The sequence below is a fragment of the Phyllopteryx taeniolatus genome, chromosome 1, assembly GCF_024500385.1.
Source record: "Phyllopteryx taeniolatus isolate TA_2022b chromosome 1, UOR_Ptae_1.2, whole genome shotgun sequence".
Lineage (NCBI taxonomy): Eukaryota > Metazoa > Chordata > Actinopteri > Syngnathiformes > Syngnathidae > Phyllopteryx > Phyllopteryx taeniolatus.
The window spans coordinates 19,933,437-19,959,328 of record NC_084502.1 but is presented as its reverse complement, the minus strand read 5'-3'; the positions used below and the strand labels follow the sequence as shown (position 1 = coordinate 19,959,328).

The 25,892-nt window shown below is 43.9% G+C and overlaps 2 protein-coding genes across 8 annotated transcripts; both read right to left on the bottom strand.

Annotated features, from left to right (window-relative positions):
• Positions 1 to 953: 953 nt before the first annotated feature.
• On the bottom strand, positions 954 to 15,017 carry LOC133480741 (transmembrane protein 198-B-like). 5 transcript variants are annotated; one of them, XM_061779313.1, is made up of 5 exons: positions 14,370 to 15,017; positions 6,810 to 7,077; positions 5,969 to 6,550; positions 5,082 to 5,281; positions 954 to 3,589 (listed from the first exon to the last, which is right to left on the bottom strand). In XM_061779313.1, exons 2-5 carry the CDS (start codon positions 6,964 to 6,966, stop codon positions 3,437 to 3,439), a joined length of 1,092 nt encoding a protein of 363 aa, XP_061635297.1. In that variant the 5' UTR covers positions 6,967 to 7,077; positions 14,370 to 15,017; the 3' UTR covers positions 954 to 3,436. The 5 variants fall into 5 exon arrangements, with proteins under 5 accessions (XP_061635297.1, XP_061635281.1, XP_061635307.1 ...); XM_061779297.1 differs by having other exon boundaries at positions 6,810 to 6,939; XM_061779323.1 differs by lacking the exon at positions 14,370 to 15,017 and adding an exon at positions 9,652 to 14,348.
• A 149-nt stretch (positions 15,018 to 15,166) lies between these two features.
• Positions 15,167 to 24,222, bottom strand: LOC133480720 (sterol 26-hydroxylase, mitochondrial). Of its 3 annotated transcripts, none has more exons than XM_061779245.1 (9): positions 23,897 to 24,222; positions 22,782 to 22,972; positions 21,096 to 21,295; positions 20,818 to 21,015; positions 19,259 to 19,422; positions 17,596 to 17,762; positions 17,384 to 17,465; positions 15,704 to 15,919; positions 15,167 to 15,615 (listed from the first exon to the last, which is right to left on the bottom strand). In XM_061779245.1, exons 1-9 carry the CDS (start codon positions 24,095 to 24,097, stop codon positions 15,499 to 15,501), a joined length of 1,536 nt encoding a protein of 511 aa, XP_061635229.1. In that variant the 5' UTR covers positions 24,098 to 24,222; the 3' UTR covers positions 15,167 to 15,498. The 3 variants fall into 3 exon arrangements, with proteins under 3 accessions (XP_061635229.1, XP_061635238.1, XP_061635247.1); XM_061779254.1 differs by having other exon boundaries at positions 17,417 to 17,465; XM_061779263.1 differs by lacking the exons at positions 15,167 to 15,615; positions 15,704 to 15,919; positions 17,384 to 17,465; positions 17,596 to 17,762 and adding an exon at positions 18,427 to 19,182.
• Positions 24,223 to 25,892: the final 1,670 nt, after the last annotated feature.

The window sequence follows — 25,892 nt, the reverse complement described above, 5'->3', positions numbered from 1 at the left end:
CCCATGGTCTCCACACACACACACACACTTGTGCAACTGAAGAGCGTTCACTTCTCTTCCCCATGACATCAAGACTGAGTGTTGGCAGTTGCACAGAATGGAGGAGTGTTGTGGTCATGTGGACAACGACACATTCTCCAGGCTGGAGGCAGAAATGACCAACATGAAATCAATGTTTTCAGGACCATCTTTTCTATTTGCAAGCCCTGAGTGATCAGGGAGATTCATTTTGTTACAGTGTTTGACAACAACATTCCCAAATTCTGACGTGTCATTGCAGTCTCTAAAGGGGTTTCCGCTTGTATCGTTGATATGGACCAACAACCAGCCGTCTCCCGGGTCCCTACTAGCCACCAGTCAGCAACCGCTAGTAAGGGGAAGATTCCAGACAAGTTGTCGTTGCAGCAGTCCCGTTATTGTGGCATTGGCCCATGCCAATGTCAACAGTCTCTCAGAACCCGCTTTAGCTCACAGACCAAAGCAATTGCCTGGGTTGCCTGTCCTGTTGCGACATCTCTGAATGTAGCACTGAGACACATTTAAAACGAACGGTCCTCATCAAGACCATCAAGACAAGTTCTAAGACAGGTTGAAGCACGACGAACAAAGTGGCACGTTGAGTCAGGTCATAGTTGCTGTCATATTTTCACGTACCTCTTCACAAGTAGCATGTTCAAACATCATGTTTTAGTATTCTCTTATGATAGCAGCTCTACTCCAAGTCAAATGAGGTAAGCCAAAATAGAATCCCTTATAAGCTCTCTTTGCCATCCCAAACATGCTCAATAAACGCAGATTTTCAAAAAAAAAAAGGCCGAAAATGAAGGCTGTGTATCAGTAGGGTGCCTTCTGGCATGGTGTTTGTGTTTTACAGCTGGTCGGCGAGTCAATGCAGTACCAACAAGACATCATGAAGCCAATACACAAGAGAGACAATAAATCACAAACACAACTAAACCAACAGTGATGTGATTAACATCACCAGTTTATTATCAATGTGTTTGTGCATGTAGCAATGGATTTTATCTACATATTTCTACATATACAGACAGGTTAGAGAACATGTTATCAAGAGTAGACAGATGGAGGAGATAAAAGTCTTTTGATGTGTGGGCTGAGAGAAGTGTTGGAGAGTGTGAGCAACTCAAATGGGTATCTGTGCACCAATGAGTTCTTGAGATGTTCAATCTGCAATCATAAAAAATAAATACATTGAACTTTATGTGTCAAAAAAAAAACAACAACAACTCCCATACACTGACAGCACACTGGGCCACAGGAAGGCATGCTTTAGTGTTGGAATAAAACTACATCCCAATGGAAAAACAATTGTTTCCTTATAGAGTCCAACCAAAGGAAGGATAACAGAGAAAGACGACAATTTGTTCTTCTGTAAAAGTTGACTTGGGTGCACACTGAGGGTTTTGTGGGTTTTTGGAGACTAAAGGAAGCCACTATCATGCGTGAGGGGGCTTTAGTTCATGCAAACATAATGTATTTTACATTCTCTCCTTGCTTTTACAAAGGTCAAGACTCATATTTTTACAGAAATGATGCCATTAAGGGACTCTCCACAGCCTAATCTGCCTCTCTGACACTTAATGATGTTAACAGGTCGCTTTGTGACAACAACAGAAGGTGAAACGTATCTGACCATAGAAGCAATGCATTAAACCTCAACGCTCCAACCGAAACAGAATGCTTCAAGTGCTTGAAGCTAGAAGTAACTCCCAACCACATTAGTGTGAAAGAGATCATCCGGTGTGCCATGGGAAATTATCCCATTTCTATTCATTGGTCCGAAAATGTATTTACTGCAAATAATGTATGTTTGTGCATCAAGCTATGCCAGCGACATAAAGTGACAAGACAGAACAAGCATTTCGCTATTCCACTACTTGGTAGAAGTAGCAATGTGACAAGATTTCCTAAAAATGAGTGTCAAAATGCTGAGTCTGGTTGGAATGGCCCCTTTAACCTGAGTACAATGCACCAAGGATTTTGAAAATCAGATGATAGGTTCAAGAAAAAGATAGTTATTATTTTGTATTGGAAAAAATTGGCTTTTTGGGGAACGTTTTTGTATATCGCCTTTTGAAAATCTGGTCAAAAATGCCTTTAAATTAGAGTGAAACAGTACAATGTAATTATTTTTCAACATATCTCCTCAACCCTTTCGTTCCATCTGCTACTCGGGAAAGCTCTTCTCCAACTGGCTGACAAGTTTCAGATAAAAGTATCCAACAACAAGCTGGGCCTAAATTTCGAGGGGCCCTCCAAGTGGACGCGTCAAAATTACATTTCAAACGGTGTCACTTGCCCTAAAAACTCAACTTAAACTGCGCATATCCAACACTTTTTCATGAGAATGAGAAATGTAATTTACTTTAGTCATCCATGATATTTTCGTCAATTTATTTGTAATGGATAAGTTTAGAGGCATTTAAAGTGCTCATTCCATGTTTTTTAGAAAATTCCATAAAGATGGTGGCCACTTGTCACTTTGCTAGCGGGAGCTCCATTTAACCGGTGCATTCACCTGTTGCCATTCATAAAAAAAAAGAATAATGTGCTTAACTAAATAGACCCACATTTCACATTGAGTAAATTGAGATGAGACCATCATTATTTCAGTACATATATACAGTACTTTTGGTAAAATCTTTTGTTTGGTGGTGTGCCGTGAGATTTTTGTAATGTAAAATATGTGGGTTGGATCAGTAAAATTTGAGAAACACTGAGCTTGAGCATGATAGAGCTCAAAATGATCTTTGGGGTTCTGATGAGATTGTGTGAAGGTGGCACTGAATGCAAGCTGTGAGAAATTGTGTCTGTGGTTTCCAGCATGTGTGTTTGGGAGAGTTGTGGCAAAGTGCCACTATCCATATGGCTTTCTAGAACTGTAGTTGGCTCAACGTGCACTCTCTCCTCACAGGTCCTGGCATGGTAAAGACAACAAGCTAAGCCCCGAATCAAATGTGACCCTGTGTGAGCACCCAAACGCTGGCAGAACACCCCTCCATAGTGACAGGAGGAGCAAGGCACCCATTACAGCAAAATCCACTTGAAGACATTATGGTCCAGCACCAAGAGGGACAAGGCCCATTAGAAAGTTGACTAATGGAATTCAGATGGCACAAGGGACCTGCAGATTGAAGATCATCTGTTTTTGTTGTTGTGAGAATGCCAGTGCCTGAGTTGGGTCTGCATTCTGATCCCTGATGTGATCTGAGGCGCTGAAACAGATGACGACCCATCACATACAAGCTGCTGTATGTGTGTTTGTGTGTTTCAGCGTGTGAGTGAAATCATGCAGTGAGAGGAGGTCATGAGTGGAAGCGTTTCCCCATCCACTGTGCATGGATACAACTGGCACGGGTGTGCACGCACAGGTGCATGTACAGTCAGTGTTTCTTGACTGAGTCAAGGTAACGTATTAGAGTCGTAGGGAAGGTCCCGTGGCCCCAGTGAGGGGCGCCGTCGAGCCAGATTCGTAGCCCACTTCCACCACGGCGTGTGGCCCACCGAGGAGCTGTCCTGGGAAAGGCTGAGCCTGCACCTGTCGGTCCCGGAAATTCTGGATGTAGCTCTGCATTACAAGATAATAACAAGTGAATTAAACTTCTAATATCAATCAGAACTCACGTTTTGGTTCTACCCAGTGGCATTTACATCTGAAAAAATAAAATAAAAATGGTGGGGATAACCACTTAAAGCAGGAGTGTCAAAGCTACTGGCCCATTGTCTGATTTTTAGCAGCCTTCACTAAAATTAACAATTGACCTGCATTTTAAGTAAAGTGGTACCTTGAGATACGAGTGACCTGACTTACCATTTTTCCGCGACAGAAGCAGTCAATTTTGGCTTTGACTTGTGAGCACAAACTTGAGATACTGGTACGAGCACTGCATTGGGGCAGGTGACTCAACTTACTTCACAACTGGCTGTTTGGCAAATAGAATTAGTCGTAATTAGTTTTAAGCTGTTTATTGCCACGCTCATCTGAAGGCTACTTGTCAAACTAAACATCAAACAAAGAGAATTAATTACACATTGTCTATTTGAAACAACCACATACCTCGGCAGCCAGAGTGCTAGCATACAGTACAATGGGAAACTCCATAGGCACATGGGCTAACAATTAGCATCTAGGAGGCAGATTTGTTGCCCTTTAAGCAACACATATCTGAACACAAATGGTCCCGCAACACATGTAGATCGACCATATAAAATTACTCACAAATATTCTGTATCCTCTGTGAAGGACGACTAACATTACTGCCGTACTGAGAAGTCGAGAGAGGAGCTAGGCCTCCATTACAGTACATCCGTATGCCTGTCTTATTCTGCCCCCAAGTGGCCAAGGTGTGCACACCAGAATAAGCACCACAATTGAAAGAGAAAGTGTGAGATCAACTGTTTAATTCTTTTCTTTTTTTTTTATGTAATTACGTCATTGTTGTATGTTTTTATGAAATATTATAATGCTATTTTACATTACATTATTATTTTTTGGGGGGGGCTGGAATGTATTAATGGCATTTCTGTTAATTTCAGTGGGGAAAGATGATTTGAAATAGGAGTGTTTTGAGTTACGAGTGTGGTCGTGGAACTAATTAAACTCATACTGTATCTCAAGGCACCACTGTATTTACTTTCTACACTGGGTGGTAAAACAGGAGAATACTTGAAATTTTTTCTCATCCCTTACTTCCTTGTTTTCCACTAATCACACCACTATAATATGTAGTAACCCATTTCTATTTGTAACATCGCAAGGAATAAACAAATTCATTTAGAGTAGCAACTAGCGTCAATCGCAATTATTTGTTCCACTTTCCGGCTTAGTATAGATTGCTCTTGTTTTGTTCTGAATGTGGAAATTTGCTCAGCAAAGGGGCTGCCATTATCATGCGTAATGTAAAATGAACATGATACATGAGGCGTCAACAAATTGTGTAAAACCTCAGGGTGACGTTTTCAAAATCGGAAACAAATTAGTGGCTGACCAGCGATCTAGAATGGATCGCATTGGATCGTAGAGTTTCTACTGCACTGTAGTGGCGTTTGTTTCTACTCACAGGTGAGAGGACATCAGTGTCATAGCGGCGAATTGGGTTTGGCTTGCGGCGATGGGCAGGTTCCTGGTGGAGTTGCTTGGCTTGGCTTTGGTTGGAGGAGGACCCGAGATGCTTCTTCTTCTTCTTCTTGTGGCGGTAGCGGTCATCCCGTTGGCGAATTCGCATCACCTGCATCCTCCTCTGCTGACGACTAATGATGACTGCGAAGAAGGAAGGGGGGCTCAGTTAGGTAGTTAAAATGAACGAGAAAAGAAGCTAGAATTTGAATCAATAAATGAACAATAGATTGAAAGACTATCTGTGACCCAATTCAGGGTCTGTATCCTAGGATGCTGCCTAGTAGATCCACGTCAGTGTTTTTCAACCTGAGAAAAATCTCACTGCCCACCTCAGAAAAGATGCAGTTTTTACAGTGAATATAAAATGTCTCCACACTCTTTTCAAATGGCAGTTTGTTGTAAAAAATTAACAACTGAGATTATGTGGTTGCACAAGTGTGCACACCCTCTTATAACTGCAGATGTGGCTGTGTTTTTGAGTTTGCCAAATATACTGTAACTTTTGGAATAATGGACAAAAGGTTCAGCCTTGGTTTCATCGCAACACAACACATTTTCCCACATGTGCTTGGGAGATTTCAAGTGTGTTTTTGAAACCAAGGTTGAACTTTTGGGCCATAATTCCAATATGCATGTTACGTTCCATATTCACACAGATATTTTAAGATTCTAGAGGTCCACAAAGTCTATCATATCAGGCTGAAATGAGTTGTTAACATGATTGAAAATCCTTCAAATTTTGTCACCCATTCTGCAGAGGTAGGATAGCGTCACTTCTGAAATAATTTACTCCTGAATTAGGGCACAGCTAATGTCATGTATCCTCACCCTTGGTATGCGAGTAGCCTTCAGCAGTCACCTTCCACTGGACCACGACTCCCAACAGCGTGAGCGCAGGCCACACCCCCAGCACCACCCACGTAAGCCAGCAAACTGGCTTCCCGGGGACGGCTTTCATCCGCTCGTACATGTACAGAACGAGCGCAAAGAGCTCCACAAAGTAGTCCAGCGCTACGGTGATGACAGCTGCGCCGAAAACGGCTGTGGACAGCGTGGTGAAGATGCGCTGCCACTGGAGGGTGAGCACGGCAAAGAGCATGCCCAGGCCAAGCAGCACGCCCAGAGGCACCCAGACAGAGCGTGGCGGGCTGTGGGAAAGCTCCTCCATTCCCACCAAGGTGGCCACGGCCACCAGCAGGCCGAGCAGCAGGCCGACCATGAAGAGGCCCACGCTGCGAACCAGCATGGTGACCAGGCCACACAGCGTGCCGATGCCCAGGCCGATGCCCACCGAGGCCTCCACACTCAGCTGGGTGTCCAGCACGCGCTCCTTGTAGCAGAGCATGAAGATGACAACCGAGCCAAACATCAGGCCTGTCAGGAACATCACAGCCTTGAAGCAGCGGTAGCCTGGAGGAGGGTCAACGACAAATGGTTTACATGAAACTTTCTTCAAGGTCCAGCATGTTCATGGATCAAAAATGAAGCTAGTTCAATTGTGCCTGGACTACTTTGGTTGGATTTATAAATCAAATATGTGCCACTCGACGTGCATGAAAATAATCATATCTGAAAATGTGATATAGGCATTAAATAAGAATTGGGCACTTGGACCTGAAGTGTAACCCTTAGTGTGGTGACAACGAGGGCAGCCAAATGTTCAACTCACCAAAGAAGCAGTAAATGACACCAAAGAGGCAGCACATGGAGCAGACTACGGAGGGAACTACTTTGTAGCGGCCAACCGAGTCGTCGCATCCGTTCAGCAGCCTGGGGCTCAGCTCCAGTTCGGGGCGAGTCTGCAGTGTTTCCAGGGTGGTCGTCATGATGAGCAAAAAGAAGAATGGAGAACCCACGAAATGAAGGATGAGAGGTGATCAGATGAGAGGCCAGCGTATGGGGAGACTATGGAGCACCGGTCGGCTGCATGCCTTCACCTGTGGACGCAACAGGTGCCAGTGACTGAACGCAATCTGGAAATAGCTCTGAGAATGTTAACAGGAATTTGTGGGAAATAATGGGATTAAAACAGGAATTTACAAAGCTGAAGTTTAGCTCTTAAAAGGGAATTTAGTGGGAGAAAATATATTTTAGCATAATTCTCACTAAAACAAGCAGATTTCATGAAAGTGCAGTTGAATATGAAGAGCCCACTGCCTGAAAGGGTTTAGCAGAAATGCGGGCGAGGCTTGAGAAGTTTGGGGGAAGATGTTTTTTTTTTTATTTGTATGTTGGATGGGACTTTTTGGAGAGAGGGGCCCTTTTCATTTAACATTTTGAATTTGAGTTTTGGGGTATTTTTGGTTCGGGGTGCATTTTTGTTGAACACACACACACACACAGAATTGAATGGTTTGGTTGTGAGTGATGACCAATCTATAACTCAACATTCATGTTTTTGTTTATTAATGAAACAAAATTATTGTTAAATAAAATACTTAAAACTTGAAAAGTTCTATTGACAAATATTGAAATGTGATCTTTTTCAATTTTATTATTTTTCATAGATGTCTTCTTATGACAAAACAAAATGTTTATATTTGTGCTTGAATATAATACCGTTCTGGCGGCATGGTGACCAACTGGTTAGCACATCCGCCTCACAGTTCTGAGGACCCAGGTTCAAATCCGGCCTCGCCTGTGTTGCTTGCATGTTCTCCCCGTGCCTGCGTGGGTTTTCTCCGGGTGCCGCGGTTTCCTCTCACATCCCAAAAACATGCACTGTAGGTTAATTGAAGACTTTAATTTGCCCGTAGGAATGAATGTGAGTGCGAATGGTCGTTTGTTTAAATGTGCCCTGTGATTGGCTGGTTACCAGTTCAGGATGTACCGCACCTCTTGCCCGCAGTTAGCTGGGATAGGCTCCAGTACGCCCGCGACCCTAGTGAGGATAAGCGGTGTAGAAAATTGATGGATGACTATAATACCGTTCTATTAAATTAATCTCAATTACCCGTTAATTCCCATGGAAAATATAACGAAAAAAAATCTCCCATTGTAACTTCTTATGAAAATATACCAGAAACTTTTAATAAATTTATTGGATATTTTCCACCCTGGCGGCACGGTGGCCGACTGGTTAGAGCGTCAGCCTCAACAGTTCTGAGGTGCGGGGTTCAATCCCCGTCCCCGCCTGTGTGGAGTTTGCATGTTCTCCCCGTGCCTGCGTGGGTTTTCTCCGGGCACTCCGGTTTCCTCCCACATCCCAAAAACATGCATTAATTGGAGACTCTAAATTGCCCGTAGGCATGACTGTGAGTGCGAATGGTTGTTTGTTTCGATGTGCCCTGCGATTGGCTGGCAACCAGTTCAGGGTGGACCCCGCCTCCTGCCCGATAACAGCTGGGATAGGCTCCAGCACGCCCGCGACCCTCGTGAGGAGAAGCGGCTCAGAAAATGGATGGATGGATGGATTTTCCACCCTTTGCAAGATACATGGAAAAAGTGTTAACAATGACTTAAAGGGGCTTACCGATATGCTATTCTTCAACTTCAGTGATGTGATAGTAAGGAGAAGCACTTGGTAAAACAACAAATACTGTACCAGTACCTTCAGTTTAAGTGTTACTAATCCCCCCCCCCACCCCCCCCCATCCTCGTGATGACTGCTATCTTCACGGTGTTGTGGCTGAGGAACACATGAAAGTGCACTCTCGCTCTTCAACTCCACTCACAGGTGGAGTTGAAGGTTAACATGAATCATGAAGGTTAACATGAATCATGCATGTCAACCTTGGACTTGTCAACATGGATAATATAATTCACCATTTCATTTTCACTCAACACATTTCAAAAACGTTCCTCATCTTGTGCAGTCACTACAACATCCCGCACGCACCCAAACATTTCATTAATAAGCATATTTTGGTGAGGGATTATCACAGACCACTGCCAAGCACCCCACTGGACTGTCTATCTGTCTATGTTCGTGCGTGTGTGTATGTAGTCGCATTAAGCCATTTCGTACCGCAGATGTCAATGTGCATCATCCTCTTAGATAAATAAATGAAACAAAATCTCGGACGAGTTTTCATCCAGAGCTAAAACATAAACACTGACCCACCCCCCTGCCCTGCTTCCTGTCTGTTGCTACGACAACGGTGGAACACTGACAGACAGTTGTGCGCTCTGATCTGTCGCCTCAAAATGAAGGACCAGCGACAGCCATAGCAACAGCATGCTAGCCAATCAGAGGCTCGGAATGTAGTCATGCACAGACACACAATCTGTGTGTGTGTGTGTGATGGTGTTGGTTCAGGCTCTGTTATGCACATGCTGATCAATAATTGGATAAAAGTAAAGGTCCGTCCATCCATTAGTATGCTGATGACCCAACAACTCCACACACACAAACACAGCGCACATACTATAGAATTATGCAAGCGGATCAGACTCAAGAACTGTTTGTCTGTGATGCAGACAGAATGAAAGCCAGAAGCAATGCAGTTGGAGGTGAATCGGTTCAGTGAAAGGAGGCAATGTGCTAACATTTAGCGTCTGAATCTACTCACGCTGACCTGACGGTATCTCCTTAGCATCTCATCCTCAAATGACTCAATGCACCCAGCGACCTCTTTGTTGTATTCGCACGCCATGTGAAGTCACAGGCAACAAAAAGCGGGCACGGCAAGCTCTGAGTGGCTCTACTAGATTATTGCGGCTCACTGTTACTGTCCAGAGACCAGCTGATGTGGATCGATATGAGGCTGCTGTGGAAAGCGTGACTGTGTGGCATCACGTGTAAGACAGGTCTAAACCTGACACACACGACATGGTGGTACAACTCGGGGCACAAAATTTAAAGGTTGAAACTTTCCATGGGAAATAATGTAACTAAATGGGTATAAACCTGGAATTTTGAAAATGTTTATTTGTGGAAAATGCATGTACAGTGGTGCCTTGACTTATGAGTAGTCCTAATTTACCAGTATTTTTTTTACATACAAGCAGTCACTTGGTAGATTTTTTATGCTTTTTCCTGTGTTGCGAACCATAATTTGAGTTACAAGCGAGCTTTGGATACGCCGCCGGTTGAGCGAAATGAAAGAAGAAGAAAAAAGAAAACATGGAGCAATTGAGGTTCTGCAATGTACTGTAGCCGATTATTGTTTTCAAAAGTCATGGTTTCAAAAGCACTCAAACTTTCCATCAGCGGTAAGTGCTGTTTGTTTGTTTGCTTTTTGAGTAGTCGGTGAAGACAAAGGGACACGACCCTTCCCTTTCATGTTGTTGGTATGTGCAAGAATATGCAAAATGTGCCAACGAAGAGTGGCTGCTCGAGGAGGCAATACTTCTAATACAATATCACATTTACAAGATCGCCACCAATTACTCTTCGACAAATTCAAAGTAACATTATTATTAATACAAAGCTGTCTTGATATAAACATTTGTAACCAGTTACAAAATTTAGCGCGTGAAATTTATACAATTGGTGAAACAAATACTATAGACTTGCTACCGAGGCAGACAAGATGGCTAACTAGCTTTGCTAACGTAGGCTCGTTTCTGCTCTGACATTACTTCACAAAGCGGAGTGGAGCAGAGAAGTAGCTACTCATTTTCTGAGAAATAAGTACTTTTACTTTTGTACTACATTTGGATTTTAGTCATAAAAAGCGAATTGTTTATTTTCTTTTTACATTTATTAATGTGCCAAATAGTCTATGTTGTCTAAAAATAAAATAGATTGCCTTCAATGTAAAAAGTTATTTACTCAAACATTCAAAAATAATACATTTTGGAGCTTTAATCGCAATACTGTGATGCTTTGAAACTGCGATATTTTTGTACAAGGTTATGAAAACATCAGAATCTGATAGCAGCCAACGCCTTCTGATGCAGGCAAGGAGATCGGCTTATGACAAAACTAAATGTTTATATTTACGTATGAAGATGATACATTTCCATGAAATGACCCTCAATTCCCAGTCAATTCCCATAAATTCTCAAGAATTCCTAAGGAAAGTTTCCTATCCAGCCATTCATTTTCTATACCACTCGTCTTCACGTGTAGGGCCAATAAAAATGTATCGTAAATGTTTGCTTCATTTGCAACCCTATGTGCGATTGAAAAGGGTAAGCATTTTCAACTATCTGACACCTCTTTTCATTGACCTCATGATCTCTGCCTCCAATCCGTGTGCTGCATTTGGACTTTGCACTGCTGCAGGTGGTTCTCAGGCCGCCCACCTTCGTATGCAGCTACTCATCACAATGTAAGTGCCGACCTCCTCTGACAAAGCCTCCTCTTTTCCCGTCGCCTCTCAGCCTGAGCGAAAAAGGAACCAAGACGCCTCCCTGCAGCGTGAGCCGAGGAATGTCAATGATGCTTGTTGCCATGGACAACAGCAACCGTTCTTTAGTGGAACTAAACAAACAAACGAGCCGCGTGGAGGCGTCGCAAGGAGATCAGGCTGAGAAGGGGGTGATGATCACACATGACCGGATCTAAACTGACATGTTGTTGGGTTTTTTTCCCCCTCACAAACTCTCACTGAGCCGCGGGGCTTGCACGGAAGTCTCTGACTGCGCTGATATGGTAACCACTTGCACACAACCCTTAGCCTGTCACACGAGACAGTCGACATGCTTCCACAGTCCAGTTAGCTAGCACCACTTTGCACACAATTTCTCAAGCTTTCTTCCCATATGTAGTTAATATTTTATCCAGAATATTATTTTATAAGGCTGTTGCTGTATTCATTACCTCTGTGCCATCTCTCCGTGCTCTTTTTGTGTTGTGTGGGGCAGGACAGTCCCAAGTTACCATAGAAACACTATTGCGAGCATGACTGACAAAATCTAAGCATCTATGTTGATTTGTGTGAGGACATTTCCCCAAACTGGAGCTTTTTTCCACTGCCTTCATCACATCTCTGTTGGACAACAGAAATGCACTTTCCTTTGGAGCCAGCCAGTCCTCCCTCAATTGTCTCCAGTTGGTAGAAAATGCTGCTGTTCGCCTCACAACCGGAACACATACCTCCTATTCTGTGCGGATGCCTGTGAACTTTGTAGTTCATGTTATGATTCAGCTGTTAAGTTTTCAATTCTCTAAATGGTCTTTAGAGAATGGCCTTACCTCTCCGAACTGCACCATCCCTACGCTCCTGCCTGGTACCACACCAGCTGCTTCTGGAGCTTTTTTCTATTGCTGGTCCCAAATTATCGAATGACTTCACGGTGCATATTAGACAAGCACCCTCACCATACATTTTAAAACCCGCCTTAAAACACAATTTTATTCCTCGTTTGTCCTCCTTATCTTGAGACTCTGCTCTTGTTTCAGTGTCTTGTTTTTATTTATTTATTTTATTGGTTTTAAGCTATGTTATGTTTAACCGTTTTATGTTTTATCTTTGATTTATATTTATTATTATAAATTCGACATTGTAAATTCGTACGTAGTTAACATGATGGTTGAGGGACTGGCTAATTAAATGAATTTTCTGTTGCTCGGATTAATGCCACAGACATGCTCTTTTGGATAGTGCGCTGTAGAACTGCTGTTAGCTAGCGACCTAGTCATTATGTTCAGCTTAATTACTAAAACCTGTGTGAAAATGAGGCAGTCTCGCAATCTCATATTTATTTACGACGCCCACTCGATTAAGACGCCTCACCCACATTGTCAATCAAATGATGAGATTTCCTCGTATGTAGCCCACCCAAGTGGTCGGCATCCCATCACTCTCACTCATATAAATGTCAGAAAGCTACAAAACATGCCCACATCCATTTCGTACTTTATTTTCCTGCCACTGAATCAATCCCAGGAGAACTGATGCCAGAGGAGCAGAGACATCTTGAGGGTGTCTATAGAACAAATATAGAACAACTAACTCCATCCTACTGTTCCATTTTCAATAGCGCTTGTCCTCATTAGTTAGGTGACGGTCGCAGGTGGACTGGACCCTATCCCAGTTGACTTTTGGCCGAGAGGCGGGGTACACCCTGAACTGTTTTTGTACACTAGTGCCTTCCACAACTGTATGACATTTCTGCACACTAGTAGAAAAACTAGGGTGCACTAGTAGAACAACTACATGTTATTGTACATGCCAATTGTCATACAAGTGAGGAGTGTGTAGTAGTACGTGGACAATTCGCAGCACAAGAAGGATATTGAATAAATACTCAAAAAACATGCCATATAAGACAATTCAGTGGACTAGTAGAATGACTAGGGTGCCCTAGTAGAACAACTGCATGTTACTTGTGAGGCAAATCTGTGCATTTGTTGACAATTGCATGCTATTAGTATTACTAGTGGCACGTAAAATTCTACGAGTTAACAAGTAGTGCTTCACTAGTTCTCCTAATAGCACACATAAACTAATGCACAGGTCTGCCACACTAGTAACATGTAATTGTTCTACCAGTGCGCTCTAGTCCTTCTACTAGTGGACTTAATTGTCTTACTAGTGATAACAAAGAGCGGACTGGTACATGGTCCTTAAGCTATAGCTCAAGGATATTGAACAAATGCTCAAAAATGGGCCAAGTTGGAGGGAAAACAATTTCACGCTGAATTTCCTAGAGCACAATATACTCGTTCATCATGGACTTGAAGCTGATATCAAATATTTTATCGTGTACTGTAGGCTAAAAGTGCCCCTCGTAGTGGACAAATGTTACTCTAAGGCACAGTTGTTCACCTAGTGCACAGAAATGTCGAGACACTTGAGGTAAAAACGTACTGCGTATTCTACTAGTGCGGTACTAGCACATGACCAATTCAGCGCACTAGTAGGATATAGTAGTGGGATGAATGACTCAAACAATGAAATCATCCGGTATTGTAAAACAAGTGCTAGGAACCAGTGCAAGAGACATTGGCACAGTTGCACGCCACTTGGATGACGCTTTTGGGAAAACATGATGACATTTTGTGTATCCGTATATTTGTATCTTGCTGTTGTTTATATTGTGCATCTTGCACGTCTACGCCCGGACCTCGAGTCTGTAGCCTCTAACAAAACTGCTTGATCGGGAATAATTGCACAAACGGCTTTGCGCTGCCTTCGTGGACCGCCGGGAGACCTCAGGGTTGAAAACAGCAGCCCCCATGTTTGCGGCTCACGTTGCAATTGCCATCCGTCCTCACCACGAAAACCATCGACCGCGATGCGGCCATCCGGTTAACCGGATCGATAACCATTCCAAATCTTTCTGGCCATCCGCCGTTTGACAGCAGGTGGTGCGAAGGACGAAGGAGAGGACTCACCATCACCAGCTCCGACGGGGGGGCGCGCCATCCCCGCGACGTCCCCGTGACTGCACAGGGGGCCACCGCAACCCCGAGCCCCGACCATGCCATGGAAGGTGGATCCGGATGCGACTAGTCCTCCATGACTGCAGGGAGCTGTTTCAAATACGGAGAGGAGCACCGCGTGACAGGGGGAGGGAAGTCGGCATCTGAATCTGGAGCGGGGCCCCGAGCCCAGGATGGACGGACGCGGGATGTCGTCCTTCCCGTGAAGGTATGGCGCATCTCCTGTTACACTTTACTGTGTGGAGGTCAGATGCGCCCACTACAGGCCGAGAGACGAAAAGCACCCCGCTCCTAAAAAAAAAATAGACGCACAAAAACACTTTTCTCTCCTAAAAAAACATGCACCAAAAACACCCTCTTTGAAAATAAATAAATAAAATATTTTTTGTTTAAAACGCATGAAAAAACACCTTCTTCTAAAACAGGATCCACAAAATATATTCTTCCTCTAAAAAAGGATGCCCAAAAAGGAAACACGAAACCATTTTGACCATTTAGAGGAAATGAACCTGGTTACTAACCACAAATACTGGGTTACTGCACTTCAATCGATTTTTTTCCAGGTATCTGACCTACACCTCACTTGAGTATTTATTTTTCCGACGATGTTTTACTTTTTCTGCGTACATTTGAAAACAGTTACGTGTACTTTCTATTCCTTTGTCAAAACAGGCATGTTACTTTATTCATCACCCACCTCTGCCATATGTTTGAGTCAACAAACTGAGAAGAGTCAATTCACTAAATACTAAAGCTAGATCCATCCCTTTATTTTCTGTCAGGAGTTAAGGATTAAACAAGTTTAGAGTCGGGGCTATGATATCCAGTAGCCCCACAAATGATTGGGCCGGTTGTCACCTTATCCCTGTATATACAATGGAAAAAGTACTTGAGCATTTCACTCGTGGCTATAAATGTACAATTGATTATGTGTCAAATATACTTGAAGAAACTGAATGTGTTAAGAAAAACTATTTGGAAAAAAATAAAATAAAACAATTTTGTTGTTGTCATTGTCTTAAGCGTCATTTGTCATTTTTTTTCTCTTTGCGCCATGTGTAGACTTTTCGGTTTCGTTGCCTTAGGCTCTGTGCAGGAAAAGAAGGTTGATGGGCTTTGCAGGGATGAGCAGCGTCCGCGTTTTGGCCTGGATGGGGGCACGGTTGTCTCCTGGCCGGACCTCATAGTGCTGCATCAGCTGCCAACCACAAATCAGCATTCCTGACCAGGTTCTTAGCACTTAAGATTCTGGCCACGTGATGAGAGACAAACATGGCGCCACTCACCCTGCACAGAGCAAAATACATCTCCATCTCGGCCACTCTCTTCCCCACACAGCCTCGCACACCCACGCCAAAGGGGATGAAGCTGTATGGGTGGTGCTGGAAGAAACCTGGTGTCACCCTTTCAGTGCGAAGCCATCGCTCCGGCATGAATGCGTCGGCAAAGGGGAATTGTGTCTGGTCGCGGCTGACGGCGTAGTGGCACAGATGGAACTGAGTCTGGAACCACATGACACAAATGTTTCTTTCAGATCTCACAGCAGCAGCTGGAGGCATCAGACTGTAAATTCAATTCATCCATCCATCCATCAGTTTTCTTTAGCACTCATGAGAGGGTCACCACTCCTCAGTAAGCTGCAATAATATTAGTCATTTTTCTCAAACGATTAAGAAGATACAGTGTACCTCCACCGTTTGTGTTCAAATATCAATTGCTTAAAAAGTTATAACACAACACTGATGATATTTGTTAGCCCATCCATGACGTATTGCATTGTGTGTTAGCTTTAAGCTAGCAAACTTTTGTATCAGGTAAAGTTATGTCCATCCATCTATCTATCCATCCATTTTCTACTACTTATCCGGGTCGGGTCGCGGGGGCAGTAGCTTTAGCAGGGACACCCAGACTTCCCTCTCCCCAGCCACTTCGTCCAGCTCTTCCGGGGGGATCCCGAGGCCTTCCCAAGTCAGCCGAAGGACGTAGTCTCTCCAGCGTGTCCTGGGTCGTCCCCGGGGTCTCCTCCCGGTGGGACGTGCACAGAACACCTCACCAGGGAGGCGTCCGGGAGGCATCCGAATCAGATGCCCACAGCTCGTGACCATAGGTGAGGGTAGGAAGGTAGATCGACCGGTAAATTAAGAGCTTCACCTTAGCTCCTTCTTTACCACAACGGACCGATACAAAGTCCGCATCACTGCAGACGCTGCACCGATCCGCCTGTCGATCTCCCGTTCCATTCTTCCCTCACTCGTGAACAAGACCCCAAGATACTTGAACTCCTCCACTTGGGACAGGATCTCATCCCTGACCTGGAGGGGGCATGCCACCCTTTTACGACTGAGGACCATTGTCTCAGATTTGGAGGTGCTGAATCTCATCCCAGCTGCTTCCCACTCAGCTGCGAACTGCTCCAGTGAGAGTTGGAGGTCACGGCTTGATGAAGCCAACAGAACCACATCATCTGCAAAAAGCAGAGATGCAATAGTGAGGCCACCAAACCGGACCCCCTCTACGCCTCGGCTGCGCCTAGAAATTCTGTCCATAAAAGTTATGAACAGAATCGGTGACAAAGGGCAGCCTTGGCGGAGTCCAACCCTCACCGGGAACGAGTCCGACTTACTGCCGGCTATGCGGACCAAACTCTGACTCCGGTCGTACAGGGACCGAACAGCCCGTATAAGGGGGTTCGGTACCCCATACTCCCGAAGCACCCTAAAAGTAATGTTATGTAGTTGCTTTAAATACACTCTTCTCGTGTATTGAGAGTAAACTTCAACTGGGGGTGGCAATAAACAGCTTGAAGCCTCTTTTTGAAGACTTGTTCACTATCTGCCAAACTGCTGCATGTTGTGAAGTGTCTCACACAACAAGAGACAAAGTGAACCCCGCACTAGGTCAAGGAGGCAAGGAATCACTCCCAAGGAAGAGACCTCGAGCAAACCCCCGACTCATTGTGTCTGTACCTTCTTTGGGAACCAGTAGTTGTCCAAAATCACCTCATTTTCTGCAATGAAGCGTCCGTTGCCAGGAACAACAGGATACAAGCTGGAGGAAAAGGACAGATAGCAGAGTCAGCTCACATGAGAGACTTGGACAATAAACATTTGGTTTGCAGAGAACCCCTGCCTGAATTAGTCCAAATATTTGTGCACGTGAAACTAATGAGTCAGTTCACCGTAATGTCTCCTTGATGACAGCCTTCAAGTAGGGCATCCCTTTAAGGTCGTCCATGCCGGGCTTACGTCTGTTGGCACACACGGCATTCACCTCATTATATAGTCGATCCTGAGCCCGCGGGTCCCTCGCCAAGTGGTACAAGGCCCAGGACAGTGTGTTGGAGGTCTGAAATCACCACAGCAACAGTTTAACTTTGGATCACAGTAGGAGACAATTCTGACGTTGCGCGCGGCCCGAGATATGCGATATTTGAGCGGGTGTTCCAGTAAGACAAACAAGTCCCAGCCGGATGTGCTAATTCATCAAGATTCATACAGCTGCAGGAAGTTTGAGTTGGCTGAAGATTGATTCCTTCACCGGAATACGCTCCATGTGCTTTGACATCTTTCCTCACTATTCTTGGACAAACAGGAACTTTTCAGTTCGATGAGGTTCTGCTCTAATCCGAAAGAACCTAAACTCAGCAGCAAGTGGAAGGTTTTCATTTTAGGCTGTGTTCACACTTACACACAAGTTTGGTTAGTTCCTTTGCTTTGTTTTCAGTTCTCAAAGCACAGATCAAGCAAACCACTTTAAACACTGAAGCCTAACCGTAATCCTAAAAATGAAAATACTGTACCAGACTAAGTGAATCTGGCTGGACCACTGTGTGCACACTGCACAAGTGAACCATTTTGAGGAGTTTACGGTGGCCAAGAAGTATAGACCAAATTACAAGAACCAAATCAAATTCACAAAATGTGAAATATATTTACAACCTGTGAACACATTTACAAAGAGCCACAAAACCAATGAAAACATGTTTTATATGGAAAGCTTATAACGAGCCTCTCTATTGGCTGACAGAAGTGGCCTTCAAATCCAGTACTTCCACATTGCACACTTCTCATATTCACTTTGTATTGGAGACAGGCCACACACCACACTGAAGAGGAAAGAAATGCACCGTCACGCTAAAGGGTAAACAGCCTTGGAATGTTTTGATCAGATGACTGACAACAAGAGACGGATTTATATATTTCTATATATACATTTTATATATTTGGACTGGTACAACAGATTGGTGCAGGTCCAAATCAGGTGGCAATATTCTCCACTGAACTAGAAATTATGGTAAATGGACTGCACTACTTACTGAGCCACAGCCACCCAATTATGAAATTCTGAGGATTTGATGACATTGTAGCTTTGTGGAAAAACAGTGGTACCTTCTTGACGTACGAGTTGAATTTGTTCCGTAACCAAACTCGTAACTTAATTTACTCATACTGTATAGCAAATGGCGACACGGTGGACGACTGGTTAGAGCGTCAGCCTCACAGTTCTGAGGACCAGGGTTCAATCCCCGGTCCTGCCTGTGTGGAGTTTGCATGTCCTCCCCCGTGCCTGCGTGGGTTTTCTCCGGGCACTCCGGTTTCCTCCCACATCCCAAAAACACGCATGAATTGGAGACTCTAAATTGCCCGTATATGTGACTGTGAGTGTGAATGGTTGTTTGTTTGTATGTGCCCTGTGATTGGCTGGCAACCAGTTCAGGGTGTATCCCGCCTCCTGCCCTGGGATAGGCTCCAGCATGCCCGCGACCCTAGCGAGGAGAAGCGGCTCAGAAAAAGTGATGGATGGATGTATAGCAAATACATTCCTCCCCCTTTTGTTCTCACCGTGTCGACTCCACCCAGCAGCAGCTCTGTCACACTGATGTAGATCTCAGATTGGGTAATCTTCTTGCAAGACAGCAGGTAGGTCAGGTACAAGCCTTCCGTCAGCTCACCTCGCGCCGTCTGTGTTTGTATGTCAGCCAGTCTGATGTCGATGAGCCTCTGCGCTATAGTATCAAAACGTACGGTGAGCTCCTTCAACTCGAAAGCGAAAGAATCTTCGAGCCCAGTGAATCTCAAAGTATGGTATGTGTAACTGTGCATAATCTTACAGTGGCTTTAACTTGTTTAATCCAGCACAGTACATTTGTTAAGTACAGTTCAGTTGTATTTAACTGTAAAGTTCTTTTGGTTTCCTATATTTAAGCGCAATGTTATTGAAACTATGGATGATGTTACAGTGGCTTGCAATAATATGAAATATACTTTTTAGGAATAAAACCTCCGCCTCATTGTTGATGCACACTTTGGTCTATACTACTGTACAGTGGTGCCTGTAGATACGAGTTTAATTTGTTCTGTTCTGTGATCTCGCTCGTAACACTAAACACTCGGATCTCAAATCCGTATTACCCCGCTGAAATGCCATTAACCTGTCACAGCCTCTCTCCCCCCCTAAAAAACAACAAAACATTTTGTAATGAGTTTTTTTTAATAAGAAAATAGCATTGTATAATATAGTACTTGTCATGAGCTACCCTGCAGTTCTACTGTTGGAGCCTGGGTGGCACTTTGCGCCCTCTCACTCTCTCTCTCTCCAGCACCTTCCTCGGCCGCGCACCTGTCACCAATCAGCCCTTGTTACCACCTGCATTTAAGCCTGCCTGATCCTGGAAAACCTTGCCAGAGTATTACAGCGGCTCCAGCGGTACAACGGCTCCCCAGTCTCCACCGAAGCTACACTGTTCCTCATCTCCTTTCGGACCTCCGTGTCTCTACTTGTCCTCAGTGTCTCCTCTGTGTTCATCGCCAAGCGACTTCCCTGCCTCCACTACCCACCAGCGCACCTCAAGGATCATCTACATTTCCCCTTTTCAATAAACTGTTCATCACAACCTCTCAGCCGCTGCCTGCTTTTGGGTCCAGTCGCCATTCTGATGTGACAGTACTTTATTGAAACAGAGAAGAACATGAAATACAACTGAATTAAACTGTGTCCATCATGATTTAATGCTTCAATTCAATTGTTCTACTCCTTCTGTATGCCCGCCTTGGCCACTGGGGGACCGTAAAATAGTCATGGAGACACAAAGGAAGAATACAGTAGTTTTACAACTACTATGACTCAGTATGCTGCTCTAATGTTGGTCATTTTTCACAGAGGATAAATAATATATGGCTGTGAGTATTGTGATATTGTCTGTCTACTTGTGTTGCTCTTGAGTTCAAATATCAGTTGCATAAAGATTAAAAACACTGCACCTATTGATGCTCAGTGTTAGCCTGTCAATGGCAACACATTTAATGTGTTAGCATTAAGTTAGTAGGGGGCATTCTTAAATTGAGAATTTTTTTGAGGTGGTACTTGGTGTAAAAATTTGGGAACCACTGTTCCAGCCCACCTGTGTCATAGAGGTCGTCCCAGGCCTGTACAAAGCGCTTCCAGAAAGGCAGGATGCGGTAGGTCCAGCGTGGACAGATAACAACAATCTCAGACAGTGTCAGCATGTCGTTGACAGCAGCGATGAAGCGCGCTGTGTCTTGAGGAATATTTTCCTGGAGGCAGCCCAGCCTGGTCTCAAACAGAATTGAAGAGATACCTGCATGATGGTGTTCAGGAGAGATTCAAAAGCATCTCACTTCCACTGCTGCCTCCAGTATCAATGCAGTGCAGTTTCACCTTCAAAGCCAAACTTGTAGAGTTCAGCAGTCACATCTAAAACTGAAGCTCGGTCCGGACTGCAACTGCGGAGGAACTCGATGCGTTGCAGGAGATCTTCAACCACCTGGTGGATGATGGGAGCATATGCTGACACTTCCTGCAGCTTCAGCATCTTTGGGTTCAGTGCACTGCGGATCCTGTACCACTCCTGCCCTTTGCTAGAAGGTAAAAGTAATCCAAGTCCACCATTCAGTGCGTTTTCATTTTCCTATATGAAAGCAAAGGCCATGAAGTTTAAATATACTTTAGAAAAAGACACATGCTTCTTTTTTTTCTTCACTGTCTGACCTGAAATCAGACTAATTTTTTTCCTGTTTTAAGTCAATTAGGATTACCAAAATCATTTCTATATGTTAGCTGGTAGAATAATGTGTCATGGTCTGTGTTTTGGTTTTGTTTTGTTTTCAAGTTTTCCTGTGTCCCATGTTTCTCCATGTCTCGTGTGCTCATTCAGTTATTGTGTCCACCTGTTCTCATCAACCTTCTACCTTGTGTCGACCAATCAGCTCCCTCCAGCCACTTGTGTCTTGTCCAGGTGTTACTCGTTGTCTCGTCAATTTGTGTATTTAGTTCCCTGGTTGCTTTCACTTCCTGTCTGTGTCACATGTCACAGATGCCTGTCCATGTCTTGTTTTAGGTTTCTTCAAGTGTTTCTTTGATTATCGATTTTGGGACTTTGTTTAGTTTGCTTTTTCCATTATCTTTGTTTGCCTTTGATTTGGAATTAAATATAATTTTTGAGATTTCTGCCTTGCCTCCCTGTGCTTGGGTCCTCCATGTTTTGCTTGCCTTAAAAAATTTTTTTTTTAAAAACCTATGTGACATTTTTTCATTCAAAGTCATAAGTTTACCTACATTAGTATTTGGTACCATTGCATTTAAACGGTATGACTTTGGTCAAATGTTTTGGATATCCTTCCACAAGCTTCTCACAATAGTTGTCAGGAATTTTGGCCCATTACTCACAACAGAACTGGTGTAACTGAGCTACTTACATATAACTGTTTGAACAGATGAAGGAGGCACATTCAGGCATCTGGAAGCTGCACCCAAAGATGAACCAGACTTCTGCAAGTCCACAACTCTCTTACTGAGATCTTGGGTCATATCTTTACTTTCCCATGATGTTATACAAAGCAGCAGTGTGTTTCAGGTGTGCCTATTTCAAATACATCCACAGGTGTGTTTCTAATTCACTCAAATGTTGTCAATAAACCTATCAGAAGCTTCTATCATTATCTGGGTTTCCCCTAATTGTTTAGACATAGTAATCTTACTGTACTTCAAAATTCTCAAAAATTTAGGCGGCACTGGTTAGAGCGTCTGCCTCACAGTTCTGAGGACTGGGGTTCAATCCCCGGCCCCGCCTCTGTGGAGTTTGCATGTTCTCCCTGTGCCTGCATGGGTTTTCTCCGGGCACTCCGGTTTCCTCCCACATTCCAAAAACATGCACGGTAGGTTAATTGAAGACTCTAAATTGCCCGTAGGTGTGAATGTGAGTGCGAATGGTTGTTTGTTTGTATGTGCCCTGCGATTGGCTGGCAACCATTTCAGGCTGTAACCCGCCTCCTGCCGAAGAAATCTGGGATAGCCTCCAGCACTCTTGTGAGGATCAGCGGCTCAGAAAATGGATGCTGTACTCACTCTACATGCAGGCCGTAGGCTTGTCCCCTCAGGTCCCTGTATTCCTTCCAGTGGGGCAACTCTGCTCGCACAGGGTAGCGTCCTTCCTGATGGATCACCTGCGCAATGAGGTCGGGACTGGCCACATTGACCAGGTCCAATGGGCCGAATTTGGAGCGCCAGATGGGCCCGTACAGACTCTTCTGTACACACTGGAGAAAAACGTCAGGTTGAAAAAGAACATGGAAGGTCCTTGGTTAAAATGGTTCCAACATTCGACATTCCAACGGAGAGCGGCGTGAATACGTCATCACGCAACACAAAGAAGGCATGCCCAGTCAAGGCCGTACAGTATTGACTTTTTTTTAAGCTTACTGTTTTGTATTTTTGGCCTAGAAGTGTTTTTCATTCAAAGAAGTACTGCAATTTTGACGACTACTGCACAGGGGTAGCTAATGTACTCACACTGTACTTACGTAGAAATACGCACACTTGTGTAAAAGAAAGAGGGGGGGGGAAAAAGTAGTAAAAGTAAAACTGATTCAACTTCTGTATTAAAGTACACTGGTCATCTGACCACATTAGGGACCTGGTGTGATCACACCAACCACATGGGTTTATCTTGTTAAAAATAAAAAATACATTTTAAAAAATGATTTTTTTTTTTTTTTTAAAAGGCATCACGCAGCTGGATTGGAGCACATAACATGATTTGTATAAAGTACACATGCTTTCAAATGTGGGAGTAAAAGTCAAGTTGTCAGAAAAAGAAATCGTCAAGTAAAGAGCATCTGTACTTCGATACTTCCCGATTCCCATCACTGCTACTGCGTAAGTGAGACGCGACTTCCGCCGTTACGCCGCCAGAGTCGTAAAACGAGGACGCCCTGCAAAAATGTTTGCTGGGTTGCTGCCACTAGATTATTATTATTATTAATCATTATTACAAAAACAACCAAAGACGTGACAATCAAGCATGATTCGTTTATACTTCAATCTACATTTGAGAATCGGTACCTACGCACGCATAAACTGTGCACAATGACCTTGGTGAATAATTACAATGGCAGTATCGGCTTTAAAATCACACCACGAAGCAGCGAACCGAACCACACCCCTGCAATAGTCGTCCTTACCTGCAGCAAGTGGCTCTTATCCGCATATCCTTTGACAAATAACCAGAAAAGAGTTGTGGACAAAGTGGGTCCGGGCAAGTCATCGATGGTCTTCAGTTTGGCCGCTTCGGCCCTTGCCTGGACAAGTGTTCTGGTCCACAGTCCGACCGAACCTCCACGTCGGCAGAGTGCAAAGAGGCGAGGAGACGGAGCGGGGGACATTTCCTCGTGAAGTTCTTCCAATTTGTTTAGCACTTCGAAACGCTGCTGTGCTGTACTTTGTTTGTTTGGGTTTGCGTTTGTCCGCCTGTCTATCCAATAGTATCCGCCGTTGCGTTTAATGGCACCCAGTGGAAACTATGTGCAACTGCATCGCAAAAAAAAAAAAAAAAAAAAAAAAAACTAATAAATTGCCCCCCCGACCACTGCTGTGAGCTGTCCTACATCATCTTTACTAATAAAAGTATTTTGTATCCGTTCTCTCTCTTTCAAACGATTCACAGAAAGTAATTATGTGTAGGTTCTCTCTCCTTTTGTTCTTTTGTTCCAGACAAATTGGGGAGAGTCAGGCTAACTGTCTTCTGATATCAAGATTTTCCCTTCTATGTCTTATTGTACATGTTGTTCTTTTTTTGTGTGTCTTTTTTGGGGCAAATGTTATTTTGAATGAGTATTTTCAGATGTGGGTGGCTCAGTGGACAACAAAACTATTAACTCTCTTGAACGCTCGACTGTCTGAGAAGTGACGTAAAGCTCCACCTCTTCACCTCGCAGCGACTCCCCAAGATTGAAAGTCTGAATGTTTTTTTTAGGCAATACAGAGTGAAAATATGCATAGTTAGCTTAGATGCATTTGAGTAAGCCTGTTTTGGTAAAAATGGTTTGCTGTAATGCTTCAGTGCAGAAGGAACTGGTTAGCCATGAAGATCAATGCATGCGGATTAATTTACCTTTAACTGATTAGGCGAGCGGCACGGTGTCGAATGGTTAGCATATCTGCCTCATGGTTCAAATCCGGCCTCGCCTGTGTGGAGTTTGTATGTTCTCCCCGTGCCTGCGTGGGGTTTCTCCAGGTACTCCGGTTTGCTCCCACATCCCCAAAACATGCATGGTAGGTTGATTGAATACTCTAAATTGCCCGTAGGTGTGAATGTGAGTGCGAATGGTTGTTTGTTTACATGTACCCTGTCCAGGGCGTACCCCACCTCTCGCCCAGAGTCAACTGCGATAGGCTCCAGCACGCCTGCGACACTAGTGAGGGTAAGCGGTTTGGAAAATGGATGGATGGATGGATTTTCATATGTTTATTACGCTAAGTACCTAGTACTATGAGTTATATTGTGAAGTATGTTTCTGCAAGGTGCAGTATCTCTTCAATCTTCTTCCATGTGCCCCCTTTTAACTTTGGGCACCTGGAACTCCAAAGGTCTCGACACGCTCCTGCGGTTTGTAATCTAGTCAATGAATGCACCAGAAATGTTGTGGTGTTGGCATTTTTGCTTTTATACACTCGATTTATTGTGTGTGGAAATATAGGGTGACGTGTAAAAGTAACTCTCACCCAGTATTTAAATTCTCAACCAAAAAAAAAGCCATCACAGTTATTAATTGAGCTGGCTACATAGAACCAACCAATCTGTGATTTATCAACTAAAATACACTCAAATTTTACAACCCAGTCGAATTCAAAACAGCACTGATAATGTCGAAAATAAACATCTTACTTTAAGAAACAGGTCTATTTAGAAAAATCCATGACAAGAACAAACATAAAACAGAAATGTCACTCCATTAGACGAGTTACCTTGTGGAAAGACTATGATTATGAATAGAAAACATGTAGTTCCCTTAGTCTGTTTAACACAAGAGTTATTAAAAATATATAAATCAAATGTAAAAACAATTGTGATGATGATGGTTATGTTGACTGTACCAGTTGACTATGTTAGCTTGACTGTCGTGGTTACCTTACATCACAGGTCTCAAACTAGTGGCCCGGTGGCCAGATCCGGCGCAC